Consider the following 15338-nt stretch of genomic DNA (forward strand, 5'->3'; position numbering starts at 1 on the left):
ACGATTTTCAGAAACACAAAAAAAAATTATCATACTTGAATGACTGAACTATTAGAGTTAAAGCAATCCTGGTACTCAAAGAAAAAATAATTTCCCTTTGGCTTTCAATTATTGATCCCAACTTCAAAATTAAGACTAGGTAAAGCTCATTTCTTAAGCCTGTAAACTACAGAAAATTGAAAAGTAACATTCCAAGTACACAGCCAGAATATGAAAGTGTTGCTTGTTCAAACTAATCCCAAGTGAAGAATATCTTTCTGCCAAAATAGTCTTCTCTACTGCATATCTCAATGTTTGGCATTGTTTGCTTCACAACAAGTCAGTGCTAAAAGCTTCCATTCACTTGATATTTCTTTGAAATATGCATCTTATTTATCTGTGCAACTTGCACAATCAGTTCTAGGACAACACATACTCCCCTTTGTTGAAGACACGAGATTCATCATCTCAAAATGATGCTCAGAACAAACTCTCTGACACAGGAAAGGAGCAGTAATTCATAAGAATACTTAGATTATTGCAGCTGGTTTCTCTTTGAGACTCAACAGAGGAGATTTAATAAATAAATCAACACATCAACAACAGAGTAGGTGTGCAAAGAAAGGAACAGAGGATGAAGTCATGCGTTCAGTCCCTCTTAGGGCACATTTATTTCTCTAGTAACACAGATTCAACAAGAACAGTAACCAATCAACTAGTAAGATTACACTGTCCTTTATCAGGTAGCATTAGGTGGAAGTATGTAAAGATGAACAGATTTTCTACAAATTCTGAGCAACTCCAGCTGAGAAAAAGCCATCCAGAAGTGAGGGTATGTGGCGCCCTGGTCTGCTCCCTCCTCCCCTTTTGATGGATTCACTTAATACATTTCAGCTATAGCTAAAGCGCTGCAGTACAGCTCCTCAATTTGCTTGTCACTTTCAGTTCATGGTTACAGATCAACAGATCATTGTCTAGGATCCAGCATGCAAAAAAAAAAAAAAAAAGTTTTTCTCAGCAATAATTTTACCATAATGATAAAAAGAAGTTAAAAAAAAAAAAAAAAAACCCACGACTTAAATGGCTTTAAATATTAAGCACATTCTAAATTCTAGAATTTCAGCTCTTTTTTTATTTACTGTACTTGGCTATCTCAGGGATCACTTAATTTTATTATCAAAGCAGAAGCTTTTGCTCAACAGCAAAAATCTTTTCCAATGTTGTGCTGTGCAAGCAATACACAACAACTTATTTTTTCCTTCAACAGATTCTTGAGATAGCAAAGCTACTTTGCTATGAAGGTTTGCAAGCCTTGTTTATGAAGATCATGCTTAATTAGAAAGTACCCTGTTGTCTTACAGTACCTCAACTTTGAGAAGGTATGTTGAAGAAATGCAGTCTTGTAAGGGCTAAAATGAAAGCAATGCATTTCTTGTCGAGAAAGGAAAAAAAATCCTGACATAACCATCTCGCTCTGAGGAAAAAAAAAAAGGTGGGAGAAGGAAGGAGCAAGAAAATGGTCTTACTGAAAACAAGCTAGAGATTTTGTACTGATATTCAGAAACAAACTCCTGAAAACAAGATTTTATTGGATGTTTATCTGTCTGGTTCCTAAGGTAACACTACTAAAGAGCAGCCTCTTATCTTGAGAGTTAGGAAGATACGGTGAAAAGAATCTGCCCTGCAACTCGTAAGAAAAAAGGAGGTGTTTCATAGAAGGGCTTGGCAGCCCCATGGCTGTGGTATCACAGTGTCTGGATGACGTCAACTCAGTGGAAGTGTTCTTAAAAGGTTTCGTTATAAGATGACACAGTATATCAGAAGGTATCAGCTGTTTCTGACTCAATATGCAATTCAATACTCTCCATCATCAGACAACAATCTTCCTGCATGTAAAAACTCTATGCCTTGATGAGAGCCAGGAGCAGAAAAATATACGGATGAAATTGTAGAAATTGTCATAGCAGCAGCAAAGCTGGAGACAGAACAAAAGGACAGAATTTCCTGATCCGTGTCCACTGAAAAGAAACTCCACCCCCAAATATAAAGTCTGTAATTTGCACTCAGCATTCCAGATTCCTCGTTTATACACATCAGCCAACGCTGAAATAGATGCTTTGTTAAAGATGTTTGTTAAAGTTGGATTGTGAAGCCTCAGTGAAGCAGCCAACGTATTAGTGAAATGGTATTTCACACCGCTCTGGTAAATCTGAAGTTTATGTCTCTATAGCAGCCGTCCTAGGCTGCAGCATTTTTAAATGATAATTCAGATCAAGCAGAACTTATGTACATACGTACAATTATAGCAGACTGCTATTCCTTTTAGGAAATAAATGTGGGGACTGTGTTTCCTGGAATCATGCAAAGAAAAGAAAAAGAGAAGGGGGAAAAACAAAAGAGACTTGAGCTCAAAATGGTTGCGTCCACGTCCCTCTCTGCTCTGAGCACATGTACAGCTCACCTGGCACTCACCCAGCGGTGCTGCTGTCCAACTGAGCTGTCACTGGAAGACAGGGACATGGCAAAACCTATTTTGTAAGACCCACATGATGAAGTTATATTTTGATTGTTTCAATGAAGCTGCAAAACAAGAGCTACTGTTCTGCTTGCATAACACAGGAATACAAAAAGAAGTGCCTGCTTCATTTAAATCTGTCCTCAAACTGCTGAGTCACTGAAGAGGTGGCAGCTGAACCAAGACCAAACTGCAAAATAAGCACAGTGAGAATCACTGCTGCATACCTGGATTGGGCCTTCTACAGCTGTTTAAGCATCTTCCCTTACTAAAAAGAGATGATTAAATCAGATATAGAAAGTTTTCAGGACACCAAAACTGATGTCACTCATCATCTATCTAAATTGCAAATGTACACTGCTGCCAGAAAATACAGAAATAAGCTATTTCAATTTGAAGGAGACCAGATATGCAATCTACAGGTGTAGATATAATAAGGGATGGGAGTTCATTCAGCAGTGAGCCAAAAAAAAAACTGTCTCCAAGACTCTTGTTATGTTCAGAACACCACTTTTTCTGCCCTCCCTTGCTATCCAATGGTTCTTTCAACATAGGTTTGCTCACTGGGAATTTGAGCAAGCCTGAGATTTCGCGAAGAATGCACAGATCAGCTTCTTTCTTGGTCACAAAGGCCCTGGAAGCACAGAAGATGCTGCACAGCACAGCTCTCATCACTGTTCGGAAAGCTTCCATGGACAGTGAAGACATAAACGATGCCCACAGCACATCGCTGGGCTTCGTAAGAGAATATTAAAATGTCAAGATAATATTGTTAGGGTTATAACACAATAAACAAATAAATAAAAAGACTGGATTACTTCTTCTGCCACTGGAATTACTGCAGTTACACTGGGTTTCTGAATTAAGGCAAGTCAATATTCTCAAGACCAATATTAGTCACAATCTTCCTTCCTTCTAAGCTATTAGGAAGTAGCTGCTTTATGAGCTTTCCTTCGAGGATTAGAGGATGCAGGCTCTCCAGTTGTAGAAAAGGAAACTTGTATCAAAGCAGCACCTCAGAAAATGAATCAGTAGTGATATGAGCACACAAGATTGTAGAGGATCAAACTGTCAGAACAATCACAGGAGATGCAGAAAGTGGAAGGAATAGATGAAAGTGGGGCATACCCAAGCCTTACACAAATTCGGACGACCGAAAAAGCAATTCTGCATGTTAGTTCACTTTATTTCCTGGATTTCCATCACAGTGTTTTTCTCTATTCAGCACTCCTTCTGAACAGTCTATGTCTTCCCCTCACCTATTGTTAGTAGATCTCTGGTTCCTCTTGTGCCATCTATATACAAATATCTTTTCCTACCAACGCTGTCAACTGACTTCCTGATCGCCGCCTGCTGCAGCAGTCTGCAGGGAGTGGCAATCTGCAGCAGCTACCAGAAAAAGAGAACAGAAAGAACACTACTAGGAAGGGAGGAAAAGGAAGAAAACAAACTTGCCAAGAGAGATGAGCCATAACTCATCCTCTGATCAACCAGCAATTGAAGCAACTCTGAAAGAAGGAGCGAAAGGTGGATTTTCAGGTCTAAACTTCCCAGATAATTTGTAGAGTAGACAACAATTTGGGGAAAACTGATGGCTATGGATAAAAAAGATGTTTGGTGATTTGGTTTGTTAGTTTTTTTGTTTATATCCAGGTCAGAATAATACTATGCATAACTCACAAAATGCATCTGTTCTGCATTGAGGGAATAAAAGATTACAATACATCACCTATTTGTTAAACTTAAGGTACAACATAGTACCTATCACTGTATTTGCACATTCTACTTTACTTTTTCTTTTAAGTATATTGACACACTCTTGAAGAGGGGAATATTGTTTGTTTTACAGTGTCTACAATAACTGAAGGAACAGATCAAAGAAAGCTATTAAAGAATGCCTCTGTGGATAGCCACATTTCATTAGAGGATGCTGTTTACCTTTGGAACACCTGCCTAAGCTGGCCATCTGAATCAGAAGGAATGTGCAAGGAACTGCATGCATCTGAACATGGAAACTCCATTGTTGCTGTTTTGCCCCAGAGCCAACTGTGGTTCTGAGGAAAAACATGAACATCCTGAGAATATCCTGCTGGTGAAACTATATCAACACCAGTCTCAAAATTATCTGTCAAAAAATGCCTGAAATATGCTTTGCTTGCACAAGCAGTAACCATCTTGAGTTCTGTCAGAGCAACATGAACTCTGACGTGGTACTGGTGATTGACCTGAAGAAGACAGATAGCTGTACAATGTTAATTCTTTAGCTAAAGTGCGAGTGTATGTGGCCACTTAAAGAAAACACAGAGAAAAAAGGAAGGAATGCACTCTCCTAGAGGAAGGAATGTCCCCTCCTAGAGAAAGCCAGGAGGTGGAGGATGTATTCACTTTCATTTGCTGCTGCTTTCGCCATGCCAGAAGCTGTAGCTGCTTTCATTTTTAAAGACAGGACAAGAAAAGTGCATGCATTAAAAAAAAAGATCATTCAGTGGAAGAAGAAAAAAATCTTTTTCCTTGAAAAGAAATACCACAAATCATGTGTTACTACTTAGAGTAAGTTACTGATATAAACTAACCTTTGAATATCTGACATATCTTGGCCCACAGTCCCTCCCCCAGGAAACAGAGCATGCAACTTTTCTACTGCTAAGAAGTCACCACCACCTTGTTGACTACATAACTCCATAGTGACTGATCTCTTACAAGTAACACCCATGTGTTATAAATATCACTAGAAACTTCAGAAAACAGATCCTGTTATATTTCCATCTTCCTTAGATTCAGTAAATGTATTTACTGTAACTCAGTGAAGATCTGTAATACCATTTTACAGAGGACACTGAGACTTTGAGAATTGCTTTTGTTCCAATTTGGCACAAAACGCTAAACATTTTGAAATCCTGCTAAAATAGAAAGAGGTGGACTGTTCTCCAGCTAATTCTGGAATAGTACAATTTATGAGAATAACCTAAGTACAACCACAGCATTCAACAGCCAATGAATGCCTCCTTTTGTGGACTTGTGAGAGGTACCACAGCTACACCATGCCAAGTCAACCACTACCTTTGCCTGTCCACAGGACTCCACCATGCAAACTGACTGCCAAAGTCCACAAAGTATATTTGCCAATCTGACAACTACCTCTGCCATTAATACAGTGGAATTGTTTTGGTTCTCTTTTGTTCTTTTGTTAAGGCAAGGCCCTCTGTGTCATCAGAACTAAAAGGGGAAGATAAGCCCAACTCAGTGTGAGAAAGCAGAGGAATGAAAGCATGTGCACTGCCTACTATGCCTACTATGCACTGCCTACTCTGTCACTGTCCAGGCTTGTCACTGAAGTAGTTTTTAAGCAAATTTCTCTTACAGGTTAGTGGAAGGAACCCTTTTTGACAAATCAGCTAGATGCCTGTAACAAGTTACTTTTCTTTCCTTCCAAACAGAACTGTTTCCAAAAAAATAAACCCTCAAGCTGTGAAAAAAAGTTTCCAAAACAGCAGTACAGTATAATTTTTCATGAAAAAAAAAAAAAATCAAACAAAAAACACTAAGTTTCATCAACATCTGAAGATCCTGAATCTCTGTATTGAAACAACGCTTCCTTCTTTTTTTCTGTGATATTATCAATGCTCTTGTAAGCGTATGTTACCTATTCAGCTATGCCTTCTTTCTCAGACATATCAGTTATATGTCACCCACAGCACTCGTTTTCCATACACACATCTCATTTCATCAAATACAGCTTACTGTCAGTCCTACATGTTACTACTGGAGTGTACAAGAGGAGAAGGAAAAGTGTCTTTCAGTACTCTAAATAAGCAATGCATATGCAAAGTATCTAGAAGTATCTGAACATCTTTCAATTTGGATGAGAAAAGATTGTTATAACTAGTAAGTACCCTAATAAGGAGTTACTTATTTGTTTCTAGCTGTAGAAATATAAACCCAGTGTATGGCTGTCCACATATTCTCATGTGTTACGTACATCTACACATGTATTTTACACTCTCGCTTCATCTGCAGAACAGGCTACACAAAATGCCATTATGGAAAATATCTGTAACAAATCTTTTCTCCAGACATGCTTCTTCCAGCTTCTTGGCACTAAGCTAGAAAACTGTATTGATATGATAAAGTTTGTATAAATAGCCAAACAGAATTCAAGTTCAACTTCTAATTTAAAAAAAAGGCATGTGTAGCTCTGTGTATCACATTCAAGCATGTACTACAGAGGTAATACTAAAACCATAATATCCTTTTTTGCTGAACCAACATCTTACTCAAAACTGAACATGTACAGTGTCCACTGAAAGTGATATACTGCACTTTAGTTGTAAAGCAGGCAGTTAACTTGTTAGCAACATGGGATTAACGACAATAATATTCATAGACAACAACACTCATTAGTGTGCATTTAAGTGCATTTATCCAAAACCAAAATTTGGTCTTAAATCTTTACGGCCCTGCATTTAAGTGTAGCTTAACACTGTCCTGACATAAAACCAGTGTAATACATCATATAAAAAACAGCTTACATATTTATTGCCTAAATAAAAATCATTTAAAATTTTATAATGGGTTATAGTGAAGCACACTAGATTTCAGAAGGAAAAAAACTGCCACATTCAGTCAGCCTTTAAGCTGCACCACAGTGTGTAAGCACATACTGTTTTATAACAAAAAAAAATGAAAACTATATGCAATTTAAAAAGTGATTCATTTTCTACCAAGCTGAAGATAAATGTGTTTCATATGCATGATTGTGCTAGTGGAAAGCTATTATCCAATATTCAGTATACTTACAGATTTGTTGTCCAGTCTGAAAGATCTCCGCTGTCCGTAATAAGGTGATTTCTATCCAATAGCCCAGGGGGGCTACTGGATAACACAGGAGTAGGAGACTGGGAAGAAAGAGAATCCATGCTGCCACTTGGAGTGTCTTCTTTTGGAGAGCTGTGACTGTCAGCTAGAAAAAAAACAAAAACAAAAACAAAACAGAACACAGCATGAGTCAAAATTATACTAAAAAGAGCCAAAGAAACTGCTTTGGTCACTGCGTCCTGAAATACATACAAGGAAAAATCTTAGGATCCTATTTTCACAGAGTATTTTGGAGGACACACAATTCACCAGCACCTCTCCCAAGTTACCATAGCACCATTTCCCCCATCATTATCACGACACTATCTTCTCAAAACAATGTATTCCCAGTCTCCTTTATAACAAGTATTTTCTGTAGTTGAAATGACTGGGCGGGGGGAGGGGGGTAGGAGGGAGGGATGTGGTTGCTTTTTAGACAAATGAATCATATCAGATAAACTGATTTCATTTTATAATCTGCAGATTTGTAGATCTCCCTAAAAAGATAGTCTCTAAATACAAAACACATTTGAGTAAATGATTGCTCTCAAGAACCACACTTAAAATCTTATAAAATATGGAACAACAAAATTTAGAAAAGACCAAATAAGCAGATCTCTAACAGCAGGCCATTAACTAACACATGATACCTAAGAATGTTACTTTCGTTACTCCTTTTTAGGGCAGTCACTTTTAAGAGAGCTCATACTTTGGTCTACTATTTGTTTATACAGGTTATTTTTACAACATCGCTCAAGAGACGACATTCAGAAATGACTGCTTAGGAAAAAGAAGAACATCACTCCTATCTCACAAACAGTAAGGAAAAGCTGCAGTACACACTGGAGACCATGCTGATACATCTAGCCACGCTTTTCACTGAAAAGCTAACATCCACCAACACCTTCCCTTTTTACTCTTTTAATTAAACATCAATTGAACATTTTATAAGTTCTAGAGGAGTCTTAGGAAATTAGGACAATCGCAAACATTACATTGTCCAGCACTGTCAAGCCCACAGTTTCAAACAGGGCCTGTAGCTGTTTTCAGAATATTAATACTTAACAGTAACAAGGGTCGTTTCCAGCCATCCTTTACATGGCTGCCTTCATCCTTTCCTTCCCTCCTCTGCTTTCTGCTCCCATTCAAACACGTGACATAGCTCTGATAAATAATATCACACATGTTCTTTCAGAATTAATTCTATTCTAGTGATCTCATAACCACGGAAAAAAGTTCTGCTTCTTCAGGATCAGAACAATTGGAGAAAAAATGAACAACCAAAGCCTAACATGCCACTACAGTTGCTGGATCAAAAGCTGTTAAAGTATTGAACCAGTCTGAAAATCAGTATGTAAGCAGCACTATATAAGACTTAGTTCTATGTAATATTACTTTCTAATTCTAAATGTTCTCTACACAGAGAACAACTAAGTTCAATTCAAATCCCTCAAGCTGAGCAGCACTATTGCAATCATAGAATCGTAGAATCACAGACAGGTTTGGGTTGGAAGGGATGACTCAGATCATCTAGTTCAAACCTCCTGCTATAGGTAGGGACACCTGTGTCTAGACCAGATTGCTCTATGCCTGATCCAGCCTGGCCAGGAAGGGAAGCAAAAGCTTCAGTGTGTGCAGTGATCTTGAGCACAGCCCTCGGGGTGCCACCATTTCACATTTCTGTCCATTCCTTCAGTTCCTCTTCAGGAGATGGAGGGTGCTGTACGCCTTCCCTGTCTCTTCTTGCCCTCTGGCCTGCTACCTGCCACGGCACACTGTTTCACCAGGGGCAATGATTATTTTTCTTCTTGAATAAATTAAAGAAAAGGCAATGAGAATTAAATGTGAACAATGCGAGGCTACTTTCCCTGGATAAATTCACCCTCACAGTTTTATTACTGCTTCAACCAGTCTGATCCTTTCTGCCTAAAATACAGAAAGCTAGCAATTGCTCAGCTGCTTCCCCAGCCACCTCATCTGCACCCGCTCTCTGAGAACAACTTCCCTAGACAGTCAAATGAGATGCGACTAAAAACATTCATATGATAAAAGAGATTATCTAAAATTTGTCCTTAAAGTAGCTGCTAATTCAAGGCTCTAAATTAGCCTGCTGTAACAAAGTACAATATGAGGAGGAGAAGTTAACCTCACAGATGAGTCACTCCTGCTCTCCTGCCCCATCCCTCTGTGAGCAAGTCTGCGTGCAGCATGATGTGACATGAGAGCTGCAGGACTCAAAGATAAAAAGTAATCTATTACATCTCATTAGCAGACGTGCGTGACACAGTGATAAACAGCTGAGAGATTAGACACTAATACTGCAGCTTTACTTTATTAAGAAACCAAATTCCTTTAAACTAAACAGATCTAAGACCCTTTACCTGATCAAAATTGATTTTCAAAATATTACTATTAATGCACATCAGATTATAAAACTACATGCGCCATATTGCACAGCCATGTTTACCTAAACTATCCACTTCACTAAAACACGAGTGCTACCCTATTCTGCACTGTGTATGAGCAGGTCATCATCCCCTAAAGAAAAGGGAGGTTTCTCTGTTGAATCATTTCTTAGAGCACGCAGAGAAACAGGAAATGCTACATGCTTCAATCCCTGCCCACAGTAGTCTCTACAATGAAAGACTGAAACATGCAAGCAATCGCATTTGACCTAACCATAAATAAAACCGAATGTTACATCTTTCTTCAAACTTCTTCCTTTCTTTGCTTTCCTAAATCAGCACTTTGGCATGGTCAACACTGCCTTGCATTCTCGAGAGTAAGAACTTAGTTTGAAGAAACAAAAAAAGGAAAGGTACTTAAACAGAAAAGTACCTTCTAAATTCAGTGGGATTAAGCAAACAACTTCTAAAAACATGTTAAATGATATTTTAAATTACAGAAGCAGATAACTCTGCTTTTTACATCAGGAAAGTAAAACAATAACTTTATTCATTTAAAAGCTAGTTCATGTAACTGCAAAAACTAACAATCATCTAGCATACTTTAATGATTAAAACCAATATATGCACAAACATTAAGTCTTCACAGCATCACTGCTTTGATTTCAATAGTACAAAGATGGGCATGAAGCACAGTGTCTCACTCTGATCTGTGCTGCTGCTGCTTCACCTAGAGCACTGTGTGCAGTTTTGGGCACCACAATATAAAGAGGACATAAAACTATTAAGTGTCGAGAGCTGGTTTACAAAGATGGTGCATGGTCTAGATGGCAAGATGTATGAGGAGCAGTTGAAGCTCCTAAGTTCGTTCAGCCTAGAGCACAGGCTGAGAGAAGGACTACTGGCAGCTGCAGTTCCTCACAGGGAGCAGAAAGGCAGCGCTGAGCTCTGGAGCTCTGCTCTCCATGACAGCGACAGGGCCCGAGGGAACAGACTCACCAATTAATGCATGTACTTTCAATTTGTTGGGCTTTAATTTCCGGGCATGACCCATGTTACACATGACAAGATTATTAGTTTCATTCACATCAGACTTTTGTTCTTTATGAAGAAGAAACAATCATTTTTTAAGTTTAACTAAACTTCTTACTAAATGGGATGTTGCAGTTTGACGATCGAGCTCCTGCTGTATGAACCTATTCCAACAATCCAGAGTTCTTTCTAAACACTGTACAGCAGATCAGAATTCCATATGTTTTCTTCTCACCCCACAAGTCCCACAATGAGCATCAAATTCCATCACTTATCCATCTCCTGTTCATATGTGTGAGGTCTCCATTTTTTTGCCACAGGATGATATTAGTAGTTTATAATGAGTTGATTGCCAATTATGAGTAAGAGACTCAGGAGAGTCTCTTTTTTCAGTTCAGAATTTTCCATTCTGTAGCTGTGGATTACATCTTCCTTCTAAGATCTGCAGATTTATTTCCTCAGTGCAATCAACCTTATTTTGTCTGAACAAGGGCAGTGTAGCACATGGCAACAATTCCAAAGTAGCCACTACTGTCATTATTGTAACTACGTGTAAATGTAGTATCAAGGATCTGTATTTACCATTCTAAATATTGCTAGTATGTTTGCATTCTCTCTGTGTCTTTGAACTTCTTCTTCAGCATGTTACAAGATGTTTGAAACCACATGACCTTTGAGGTCTCCTCCAACCTAAGCCATTCCATGTTTTAAAAGCTCACGCTGCCAAACCATACAACCCAATTACTAGACATTTTATTGATTTATTTATTTTTAGGACAAGTTAGATGGTTGAGCAGTATTCAAAGTATCTGCTTTGCAACAGGCCTATTTGCGAAGATTTCTGCTTGACCCTTCTAATTGTAAATTCCACACTGATTTTCTTAGTTTTATTTAACATTTTTCAAAACTTATAATGTACATTGGTATTTCCTCTTTTCTTTTTTCTCTACTCTTTTATTGTATGCTGCTCTGTGGAGACATTAAAGATCCTAATTAGCTGGAGATTTAAAAATATCTTTAAAGTCTTGCCATAGCTGTTTTGTCTAGTGCATGTTAAAATACATGGCTGGAATTGAATCAGGTCTATGGTTTTACTTTATTTCTGAATTCATGGGCTTCCTAATATTAATAGTCTAATATTTTTCACTGTTTCTCTCCTCTGAATCTTCCTTATCTCCAACTTTGTTCTACAAGGAGCAGCACTGTCAGATTTCCAGTTTCTATTAAAAGATTGACTGCCACATCAGACTGACAGGTCCTTTCGAAAAGAAGAACTTGAAATTTCTCATTTTTGTTTCCTAACACTTGAATTCTATTGAGTTTTTACATCACAAAAAAGCGAAGACAGGATTTTTTTTTAAAGCTTATTTACATTGTTCTTTGAACACATTTTGGTGTGTTTATCATCTCTTCTTTCTAGAAATTTCAGTTCCCCTCTCTATTCTCTCCTGTTAGACCTTTATTTTCAGGTACCAGAGTGCCAGACCAGATGAAGGATGTGAGGATTCTCAGTATAAAATCAATAGCCTGTGTGATATACCAAATTTTTGTCAATACTCTAAACATCAACTCTTCATATTCATATTCAGAAGGAAGCTTCTGACTTCCTTCAGCCTTGAGCTTGGCCATCCCTAGAGTTCCCACACAACTGCACTGAGAAGCTCTCATTGTATACAAAATAGGTATAGGATCCAACTGCATTCTCAGCAGTTATTCACAACCTGTATGGGAGCTTCTGAATCACAGCCTGAACCTCTGATTGACCACCTGAGGCAAGCACTGAGTTAGCCCTGAGAGCACAGGTGAAGGCAACTCACCTGTGATGCTGACAGGGGTGGAGCCTGGCTGCACCTCTCCTAGACCCATTTAAGAGCTGACTACAAGTAGGAAAGGTTCTTTTCCGAATATTGCTTCTCTTTGAGTATTTCTAGTGAGCCCAGGACAAAGGTAAGCTTTCCAGTCATTCTTTTTTGGTGTGGTAACTTGTTTAGCCTAACTTTCCTGTATATTTCTTAATTATGATATCTGTATATTCATTGATTATATACAATCCATCACTTTTTGCACACCATGCAAATTTTTTTGGCCGCTCATATTCTTTTAAACTGTTGTCTAAATTATCTTACTGTTTTACTGTTCTAATCACAACCCTTATCCAGCTTTAGAGCTTTCACTGCACCTCTGCAGCATATACCTACCTGTGTTTTTGACTGCTCTTAATTAAAGGTGTTATGATGTGGAAAATGAAATAGTTTTATGCTGGTCCTCACCACTAACTGTTTGTGTTTAACTGGTGCTACTTGCCACTTGAGTTTCTAACCCAAATAGCCTTTTTTAACTTACTATGTTTCACTCTTTCTCATGATGAAAAAACTGCGTCAGATAAGAAAATTCTTATATGGACTAAGACCTTATTCAGACTCTTTACAATAGATACATAACAACTTTTCTTTTGACTGGATAAGGCTCAGTTAATACAGGCTTTCAGACCCTCTGTATCAAAAATGTGAACTTATCTTCCCCCTAACTCAATGTGACATACCTTCCAATTGCCTCCTTTTGACTTTTTCCATCTGGCTAGTCTAAGAATATATTTTTTGTTGGCATCTAAAGTTAAGGGTAACTGAAATACTTTGGCAATGTCAAAAATCAGATCTTATTTTGTTCCAAGAATTCTAAATAAGAAAAAGCATGTAATAAAAACTAAAAATAATAATTAAAAAAAAATCAACTAACACTACTAGTTACTTGTTTGAATGACAGTTTTCTTCTAATCTTAGCCTAAGTAAACTGAAGAATTACTTACTTTATTATTAAAAGAAAGACTAATCTTTAACATTAACATGACAACCAATGTTTATAGCTTAAGAGCAGCCAGAGAAAGAAAGCGGTTTATGAAACTAAATGTTTCTGAAATAGAAGAGGAATTTACCACAGTTAAACACAGTTTAACTGTTAAAACAGTTTCTGTTAAGATACAAAGAGAGCGAGCTGAACAGTTCTGTTAAGAACTGTGTATGCTGTAAATGTTTATCAGACGTACAAATTGTGACATGACTTATTCTACTTTGATAAAGTCACATAGATCTAATCATAGACAAGAGGAAATGGGAAGAATTGACAGAAGTAAATTACAGATGCTGCAAAGTCCCTATTACTGCCTTCAGCTCTGATATTTTCTGCATCATGAGACAGGGAAGCAGCAGCTGCATTGCTGTGCAGCCACCCATTCTTCCCATGAGCATCACAGCTGCATCCAGCTAAGTGATAACAGACACTCACCATAAACAGCTGACTTTCCACAATAATACAGTAGCTTTGCTCTTTCATTCATTTGAGGATGTGTATTCTGTTTTCATTTCATAGGAATCTCATATTAGGGATAGAAAAAAGTATGAGTATCATAAGTACTTCCTATCAAAGAATTTTGTTCTGTGTGTTAGAGCTTCAACATAACAGAAAAGAGGTATGAAGAAATTCAGATTAGTTGCTTTACAAATAGTGCAAACCCGAAGTGATTCCCTAATATAAAATAACAGTCACATACAGAAAGTCAAAAGCAGCTGATCAGCGTTACATTACATGTACAGAGTTACATTTGCACTCTACAACCTCCTGAAGGGAGGTTGTGATGAAGAGGGATTTGGCCTCTTCTCCCAGGCAACGAGCAGGACACGGGGCAATGGCCGCAAGTTGTATCTGAGGAGGTTTAGATTAGACATAAGGAAGAACTTTTTCTCTCAGAGAGTGGTCAGGCTCTGGAATGGCTGCCCAGAGAGGTGGTGGAGTCGCTGTCCCTGGCAGTGTTCAAGAGGCGTCTGGATGATGTGCTGTGTGATATGGTTTAGTGCTTGTGGTGGCAATGGTGATAAGGAGACGGTTGGACTAGATGATCCTCTAGGTCGTTTCCAACCTTGTGATTCTATGATTCTATGATTATGACATCAGTAGCTGTCTTCAGAATGTGCTCTGAGAATTCCTTCAGTATGTATGTTACTATCAGAAAGAATTCAGTTAGGTTATAGTATCAACAGAACTCATAACAAATTACTTGGTACTAGGAACCAGAACATTCACATCAGAATCATAACAGAAATCAAAAGGGATTTCATTCTGAAGCAGCGTGTCTAAAGCTAAAAGTATGCGATTAACCTACTTTATCAGCAAAATCCATGCAAAATGTGCCATTAGTTCATGCTAACCAAGCATTTGTACCTTGCTGTGCAGTAACATGAGTATCCTTACTCTAGAAAGCCAGAAGTAACTCTACTGGAAAAAACTCTTCGTGATACTGATAAGAGGACTTTGCAGTCAAAGTACTAACAAAGCTACATTAGCAAAAAAAGCCTTTCTCTAGATGCAGAGTTGTGATACTTTGCTCATCACTCTCAACACAAATCATTCTGTGTTAATCATGCCAAGCACCCAGTCAACTTAGACATGATTTAACTTCTTCCCATTTTTTTAATTAAGTCATCTATTTCTGAGTAAAGTAAGAAGTTGTGCATTTTTGCCGAACATATCACTTAAACAGATCAGCAGGATCGCTGGAT

The 15338-nt window shown here is 38.0% G+C and overlaps 1 protein-coding gene across 4 annotated transcripts in view; it reads right to left on the reverse strand.

Annotated features, from left to right (window-relative positions):
- ARHGAP10 (Rho GTPase activating protein 10) overlaps positions 1-15338 on the reverse strand; it is a 131945-nt gene that overhangs the window by 13054 nt on the left and 103553 nt on the right. For 3 of the 4 annotated variants that reach the window (XM_052690218.1, XM_052690219.1, XM_052690217.1), the window contains one exon: positions 7292-7454. In XM_052690218.1, the coding sequence (XP_052546178.1) occupies positions 7292-7454 (163 nt within the window). Of the gene's footprint in view, positions 1-785; positions 954-7291; positions 7455-15338 lie in introns of those variants that run through there. The other variant, XM_052690220.1, reaches the window with a different exon arrangement.

This window comes from Tympanuchus pallidicinctus, unplaced genomic scaffold (genome assembly GCF_026119805.1).
Source record: "Tympanuchus pallidicinctus isolate F22 unplaced genomic scaffold, pur_lepc_1.0 scaffold26, whole genome shotgun sequence".
NCBI classification, from domain to species: Eukaryota; Metazoa; Chordata; class Aves; order Galliformes; family Phasianidae; genus Tympanuchus; species Tympanuchus pallidicinctus.